At 43.4% G+C, this 8,701-nt stretch overlaps 1 protein-coding gene across 1 annotated transcript; it reads right to left on the reverse strand.

The window, feature by feature from the left end:
- Positions 1-585: 585 nt before the first annotated feature.
- On the reverse strand, positions 586-1,973 carry LOC147605119 (uncharacterized). The gene has a single exon (XM_086794086.1). It carries the CDS (start codon positions 1,680-1,682, stop codon positions 780-782), a length of 903 nt encoding a protein of 300 aa, XP_086650212.1. The 5' UTR covers positions 1,683-1,973; the 3' UTR covers positions 586-779.
- Positions 1,974-8,701: the final 6,728 nt, after the last annotated feature.

The raw sequence follows: 8,701 nt of genomic DNA on the forward strand, positions 1-8,701 counted from the left end.
ATCTAATTGACACTATCTCTATATCTCTAACTCCATCTCTATCTTATCTTCTCTCTCTCTCTCTCTCTCTCTCTATACATATATATATATATATATATATACATATACATATATATATACATATATATATATATATATATATATATATATATATATGAAGAGTTTTACAAAACTACCATGTGGCAAGAATTTGGGGGTTCAAGATACAATTTGGAGGTTCGAGGGGTTGGCTCCTATTACTCTGGGAAGAGGTGTAAGGTCCTATAATTCTAGGAATTTGAAAAATATCAAGTAAGGAATTATATACGTGCAAGCACGGTTTAGTCCACTAGTTTGCTGAATATGAAGGAATTAAACATATTTCTTTTTATTGGTTGATTGAATTTTTGGATATGCATTTATTGTATTGCACACCTGTGTGTGTGTATGTGTGTGTGTGTGTGTGTGTGTGTGAGAGAGAGAGAGAGAGAGAGAGAGAGAGAGAGAGAGAGGCTTCTTGCTACTGTTACTATTTTCCTTATAAGGAGTGTGTGCAAGTATGTGAGAGAGAGAGAGGGGGGGGGGTAAAAGATAGAGAAAGAGAAAAGGAGTGATATTATATTTAAAAAATAGAAATAGACAAGGATCAGAGGCCGATGTAATTATTTACTACCACCGATTATTTCCACCGCTGGGGATGGATGACCAAGGCCAGTGCAGGCAGCTAATGTCCAGTAATCTCAAGAAGAGGAAAGGCATCCATCCCCAAGGTCAGTGCAGGCAGCTAATGTCCAGTAATCTCAAGAAGAGGAAAGGCACTCGCTTCGTAAGAAGAGCTTGAGCTTGCGAGACAGACCTAAAACTTGAGTAAGAGTGGTGGTCTTCTCTTTTGGGCGCAGCCGATCATGATGGCATGTGATACCCTTGCACAGAAACGCTGCCACCAGCTGCTGCTCTTCTGCTTCAGCTGCTGTACTCTGGCACACCAGCTCCGCCAGCAGGCTGCGGCAATCATTACCCTTACGATTATCATCACTATATCTGATGGGCATATTGATGTCCACCTCGGAAGAATTCCCACTCTGCTGCAGCAGGTCTCTCAGCTTCAGCCTGGCTTCCAAGCTGGGAGAGTCGGCAGCCAAGACGGCGTCCGCCCATGTGGCCACCCTAGCTCCCTGCACGCAGTCGCCCGACACAGCAAAAGAGTGGCCGCGAGCTGCCGTGAAGTCCACACTACCCTTTCTAAAGCTAAAGCTACTACTGTGCTTTACGATGGCATGGCGAAAGCTGCGGCTTCTCTCCTGCAAATCATGCTTATTGATGTGGTTCTTGCACAAGGTCTTCACACAGCTTGCTCTGAATGACCAAAATCTAACGGCCGAGCCACTGAAATACTTGATATTGTCATTAGGGATAGAGTGCGCCAGCTGCTGCAGTTCATCACCATCTTCGTTTTCTTCTTGCAAAACCCTCAATGCACGTGCAGGACTTAGCCTGGCTGGTGGAGGGCGTAGGGGATAGATCGACAAAGCTGTACCACCACCACCACCACCACCATCATCATCGTGTTCGAGCTGGCGCTCACGTTTAGACCTCCCTGGCGACGTCTCCCACTTGAAAGGTACATTGGCCACATTCTTCTCAGGAAAATACCTGTCCTCATACACAGATGTATACCCTCTGTTGATAGGGGAGGCAGCCATATAAAAGAAATTGTCACTTAGCTACAAATGCTCAGACTATATATCACAGACAGTACTAGATCAAGGTCTGTATTTGATTTATTCTCACATACACATTAAGCCAGCTAAGGGCTGATCAGAGTGTTTGTGGTTGATTCACAAAAAGCACGCACGCACACACACACACAGAGGCTCCCTCTGTAGAGAGATCGAGCTCAAATCATTTACACACACAGAGGCTCCCTCTGTAGAGAGATCGAGCTCGAACACGAACACACACACACGCACACACAGGCTCCCTCTGTAGAGAGATCGAGCTCGAACACACACACACACACACACAGGCTCCCTCTATAGATCAAAGATCGAGTTTATGCTTGGTGCACCAACTCTATCAATCGGAATCCCCGTCGTTCTCACGGCCTTATACACGAAAAAACACATGGAAACCCTAACATACAGTGATGGAGGAGCTACCATGCAAACAACATCACCCCAACAAGCTCACCATCAGCCCATAAATGTTATTGGGTCCCACCCACCTTTATCTCTATATCAACAACCGTGCCCCCACCTCTCTCTGAGTTACTTAATCCTTTAAATGTCGCATGATCATGACATGTGATCGCAGGACAGATTTTGTACTCCACAAAGAAGAGTTTCTTCTAACGTGGCCAAAGGTATGTTGAGATCCACTCTTCTTCCATTGAATAATAAAGAGAACTAGAGAGTGAGAGAGACCATTTAGCTAGGACATATTCTTTTCACCAAACTTCTCCTTCTACTTGACTCTTCCATGGCCTTCCTACCCCAACATCAAGATTCAAGACGGGTCTATTTGAATTCTACTTGACTCTTTAATTAACTACCTCACATCAAGATTCAAGACGGGTCTATTTGAATTCTACTTGACTCTTTAATTAACTACCTCACATCAAACTTTGACAATCCAAAGTAAGGGTTTGGGAACATAATTATATTTATATTTATAACCACTCTAGCAGAAACATATACATTGATCGACTTTTTGCAGCAGCCACTCGATTCTTATGTGATCACTATTAAGTAAGTGCCTACCTTAAGAAGATGGACACAAGTCCCCACTTATTAAAAATTATCAAGTTATTGTTCGGAAGGTGCTTGCATAGGGTATAAGTACTGTCCTAATTAGTGATTCAATGCTAGTTGGTATATATTGATGAAATAAGAACAAGAGGCATGTGAATCCTAGTACCTACAACATGGCTAAAACATCTCTCTTAGTGATCAATTTTTAAAAACAAGTCATGCAACACCTTTCTTAATCTAACCACATGTCCTTCACATCATCAAATTATTTAGTCAAGCCTTAGGTTGGGCTACGACCTTTGTTAATGCAATAATCGTTTGATCAGATTTGATCTAACCAGTGTGGTGATCTGGTCACCACACACGTCAGGCAAGAGCGTTAGGCAAGAGATAGCATTGTCTTTACCCTAGTTGCAAGTATAACTCCCCATACTCTTGAAGTACATCAATAATCGTGTTCTAGGGCAGTTTTGAGCATTCACATTCTAGTTTTTCATAGCCACATTGTAGAGTTTGGTGAGAACTACATGCACCGTGCCAACTACTTGTTGTAATGCTAGACAAGACCCCGATGAGCTTCCAAGGTCTTATAGAGCTCTACCACCTCACATTCATATTTCTTAGCTGCTTGTAAGGCTTCATCTAGTTTCTTCTATAACTTTACTTCTACTGATATTGAAGAAGCCTCCCTTGTCTTTTTACCACTTATCATTCATGCTACATTTAAATCATCACTATTGCTTAGTTGCTTGTAAGGCTTCATCTAGTTTCTTCTATAGCTTTACTTCTACTGATATTAAAGAAGCCTCCCTTGTCTTCTTACCCTTATCGTTAATGCTACATTTAAATCCTCACTATTTTAATGAGCTTTTTTTAAAAACTTCTAGCTTAGCGTTAGATAACTATAGAGTTATGCCCTTGTCTTTAAGAGGTAGAAGCTCCCTTTGGAACATCACATCTGGCTCTGTATGCAATAGATCCACTTTTGTTGAGTTGCCAAAGATGACCATTGACTAGACTAATTGTACCTTACTATTGTTGTAGGGCCTCTGAATACGTTTATGTCATTAATCCACCTTAATCCTATAAATATTTCATGAATTGACCATGCAAGGCTAACTCTAGGTCTTTTAGGTCTTTGAGGGGATGATTTTTCCCTTCGTAGTGGTTGTAGACATCCTTGATAGTTTGTGAGGCAAGGAGATCGGGCTTCGACCACTTCTTCTCTTGGATAGATTTTTGTTATTGTGAAAATCCTTAATTATTGGTGAGGCAAGGACATCGGGCTCTGACACTTCTTCCCTTGGATGGATTTTTGGTACTGTACCTTCTAGGTCTCTAGATAGGCCCATATGTAGATGATAAGTCTCTACATCCACACCTTCTTGGGTTTTCTCATGTCCATAGTAGTGTGTGGACATCCACGAGAACTAGATGTTTGACCTAGGCTCCCTTTAAAGCTACAAGCATGTCAAGACTTAGCCTACTAGATCCACCCTGTGGATCTTTCTTCGAGTAGCATCAAAAAGCTCTCAACTACTTATAAGTCTAGCATTCCTTAGATTTTCTTCTTGCATCAAAATAATGCTTCTTCCAATCTCTATACACGAGCTTTGTATACAAGATTCTTTGTACATGTCCACTTAGGGAGCTGAGAGCTCATAAAACTTGTGCTTTGTATTTGTATTGTGTTTATATATTCCTTGCTTCTATGGTGGAGAGGCAAGATTGCACCACACGAACTTTGTCCTATCCCCATAATAGACAACTTGGAGATGGAGATGGCCTTCATGTGCTTCATGTATTGTTTTCCTTGCTTCTATAGTGGAGAGGCAAGACTGCACCACATGAACTTTATCCTCTCCCCACAATAGATAGTTGGAGTTGGATATGTCCTTCATGTGCTATTGCAACACATGAAGGCCCTCACATGCAACACCACATGAACTTTGTCCTCTCCCCATAGCAGCATGAACATGAATGCCCTCTCCCCACAAAAGATAGCTTGGAGTTGGAAGAGTCTTCTAATATAGCATGCAAGCTTAAGCTTTTATGCTCTTCCACTTAGCATGATATATTTCTCAAGATAACTCACGTCCCCTCCCGCACTTCCTTTTGCTCAACCTCGAGGTTAGCCACCCGATCATTGAGAGGGGCATTCAACAATTTTTGTAGGTTATGTTTCATGGAGCCATGACACATCAATCCAAATATAGTGAGTGACAAGCCATTCAAACTAGGTTAGGGTCAAATGAATCCATAAAATGAATGGAATACTGATGTGGGTTATTGAAAAAAACTACAGTCAAATCAAAATGAATGGAATACTGATGTGGGTTATCGAAAAACACTACAATCAAATCAAAATGAATGGAATACTGATGTGGGTTATTGAAAAACACTATAGTCAAATCAATATCGCCTACCCAAAAGATGTAGACTTCTACACCCTAAGGCTATTCCATCCCAAAATCATCGTATATGAATAGTGAAGATATGGCATTATCATTCTAATAACTCCATTAACAAAAGGCTAGGCAAAGGAAATGTGTGAGGAACATGCTCTTTTTTAACTGTAATCAAAGATTTAATATCTTTTGGCATTGTTAAACACTTCATTTAACATGATCTCAACCATCTAAGGCTTATAAGGTGATTCTCCATCTTACCTTTCTATGACAAGAACATATCCTTTGCAAAGAAGAGTACATTGGAACATATAAAGCATATATAAAGTGTCCTTACTAGATGCTTAACAATAAATGGGGAAAGCTTCAAACTTTATGTATATACTTGCTTAAGCTAGTAATGGAACATTTTTAAGTTGGCCAACCAAGTGTGCACTAGCCACTTGTATATAAGACATTTTTTACATCACGCAATGTCCCCTTTGTAATAGAGTTCATGTGAGCTCCCTTCCCTCTTCTCCCTACTCTCTTGTATGAATTCTCTTGGGCCTTTTCATTTCTTGATGGATACATGCTTAGTTAGGTAGCTTTCTCTTGCATGAGTTTCACATCTCATACAACCTCTTGTGAGTGAGACCATGAATGAAACTTTATCACTAGTTTGGTAATAGGATAGAAAAATGTCTGTGTACATATTTATGTCCTCTTTACTGACTAACTTTATGGAATTATTTAGAACACATGGATAGTGAAAATCAAAGGTTTTCTTTTTTCATAGCATTAAGTACATAGTGAAGGAAAATTAAAAAATTTTGGGATCACACAATGGTTACCTCTAGGCTTTTCAATTTCATAAGAATTTATAGGCCAAATTACAGTTGTAATGCAGATCTGTTTGGATTATATTTGGATCAAAGGCTTTAATTATCCAATTTCTCATTACTTTCCCAAAATTTTGGATACACATTACTTTACAAACATATATATGGTGTTACAATCCATCTTAGTGTCACGTAGGCTGTAATGCCTGTGAGACCGACGGCAGACCGGATGGCCATGTCCGGGGTTCAGTGGGAGAGGACGCCCATGCGGAGTCATGGGCGGCCAGGCTAGTGTGGACGGCAGGTCACACACTATATAGCCTGGGGGATGAGGGGTAATCCTCATTCTTCCTCTATGGCTGGGTGGTGAGCCAGAGGCCGTCCCCTCTTGTGGTAACGCCCGTAGCGGCATTACGGGAATGTAACACTGGTATCAGAGCGTGGTTCGATGGGATTGTCAGAGCCCGCGCGTGACCGGGGGACCGGAGCCCACTCGATGGTTTTCGACCATTCGTCTCCTTATCCTTATCTCGAATGGAGGGTGTGGAGGAAGGCGGCCATGGAAGAATGCAAGGGAAGAACTCTCTCTCTCTCTCTCTCTCTCCCCCCGCACAGCAAGCAGCATTGGAGGTAAGCAATTTGTGTATTTTGCTGCGTTGAAGCTTGTGTGCAAAAGAATTAAAAAAAAATTCGTTTTCTGTGTGGAGAGGGCGGCACAACCCCACTGTCTGTGACTTGCGTTGAGTGTGGGGGAAGGCGAACAGCAGCCCCGTACCACACAAGGGGGGGGGCTTGCCTTGGAAACGCGAGTTGGGAAACGCACGGTGACTTGCTACAAAACCCTTACAAGCCCGAGCCCGCCCCTGCCACGCACGGCAGCGAACCGACCCATCTCTGCAAGCTCTACTTTACAGTCGCCTCGTCAGAGAATACCACTCTCACTGTGTGTAGAGCCTGGAGGGGGGCGAAGAGCAGCCCCCATCAAACACCAGCCCACGACCCGTGCTAAAGGGGGGAGGTGGGGGGGGCGAAGAGCAGCCCCACGCTTTGCAACGTTTGTATAAGCTTTGAAGCTTGGGTGTGGGGGAAGCGACACCAGCCCCACGGCTCCGTTAAAGATCTGAAGCGTGTGAGGAGCCCACGGCGGCACCAGCCCCACGGCTGCACTGAAGAGTATGAAGCGTGTGTGTGCGGACACCAGGCGTTGAAGAGTCTGAAGAGCCCCACGACTACGGGAGCAGACCCAGCTGAGTGGGTGGGGGCGAAGACCACGTTTGGTGTGGGGGGGGCCGAAAGCCACACCCGGACGGCTCGAGTGTGCAGGCTGCTCACCCGCCCAAGCTTCGGCAACAGCACGGACATGAGAGGGAAACCAGCCGGCCAGCCAGCCAAGCAGGCGGCGGCGGCGGCCAGCCCACGCCGGCCAGCCTTGGGCGGCCAGCCCAGCGGGCGGCCAGGGCCACAACCAAGGCGGCCACCAGCGGCCAGAAAAAGAGGAGAGAGAAAAAAAAAATTCTTTATTTTTTTAAATTTATTTTCATTATTCAATTTTAATAAAAATTAAAAAATGAAAAATTCAAACAAACGCTCTCTCTCGGCTGGTGAAAAGGATAATTCCCGCAAGAAATAATCCCGGCAAGCACAGCCTCTCGACAATTTTTATTTTTTTATGAAGACTCTGGGAGCGTAGCCTCATAGATTTCAGTTTACACTTTTGCGAACGTCGTCTTGCTAGAGTCAAAGTTTTTGTTCGAACAAATTTGTGTTTGTTCTGTAGTGACAAACAAATGTGTTCTTCTGTAGACACACCCCACGAAACAAACCCAACACGGCCGTCGCGTCGTGTGGCCGTAGTGCCCGTTTTCCACGAAAGAGACCCACCGCACACGGCCGTAGCGTCGCATGCTAAGAGAGAGACAGATCCCACGGTAGTAGTGCCGAGTCCTTCGAGAGAAAGACGTTCTATGGCCGTTGTGCCTAGTGAACACGTCTATGGCCGTAGCGCCTCGAGAATAACACATGTGGTGATCACACATTTGGTTCGGAGAGACTAAATTTAAGCTGAGCATACACTTAGTATTGACCATCAAAGTCACGTAGTTTGGCTAGTGTAAATCTAAAACTGCAGTGTGTTTTACTTGGGCTAAGAAGACCGGCAATGGCGTCAGTTGTGCCCAAATTAGACGAAGTGCTTATCACGAGAAATCAGATAAGCCTAATTGAGCCGTAGTGCTCATAACCCTTCACAATCTTTTAACAGTTGCTAGAAGATTGTGATAAACCTTGGCAAATGAGAACCATGTACAAGCGTAGTCTTGATGTGGTTATGCCTTGTGTCCAAACAAGTTGCTTACTGTTTGTAGCAACAAAAGGCTTTGGCCCGTAGAGGCTAGCTGGCCCTTGTTAAAAGTAACAAAATAGTGTCACTACTTTGGCCTAGAGAGTGGTGACTAGTTTGATTTAGTTACGTGATTGCCAGGTAAAAGTAATCCCTAAGGTGTGTATTACTCAATTTGGTTTATCTAGGAGTACTAATCTGAAGGATTAGCAGACGCCTAGATAATAATAGCAGATTTAGGAATAAATCTGAAGGGGTATAATCTTGAGATGTAATGCTCAATGCCCTTATAGAAGTTGATCGAAGAGAACTGTTCTTAAACTTACTAGCATGGTTTTCTCTTCTTTTTATTGCCATGCGTTAACATCCCACTGCTCGAGAGTTTGTGGTGATCTTTCGAGGGGG

Source organism: Cibotium barometz, chromosome 60, assembly GCF_041138505.1.
Source record: "Cibotium barometz isolate CiBa-2024 chromosome 60, ASM4113850v1, whole genome shotgun sequence".
NCBI lineage: Eukaryota > Viridiplantae > Streptophyta > Polypodiopsida > Cyatheales > Cibotiaceae > Cibotium > Cibotium barometz.

What these genes read in the sequence shown, in the direction of transcription:
- LOC147605119 (XM_086794086.1), bottom strand. Translation starts at nt 1,682, where the DNA reads ATGGCTGCCTCCCCTATCAACAGAGGGTATACATCTGTGTATGAGGAC.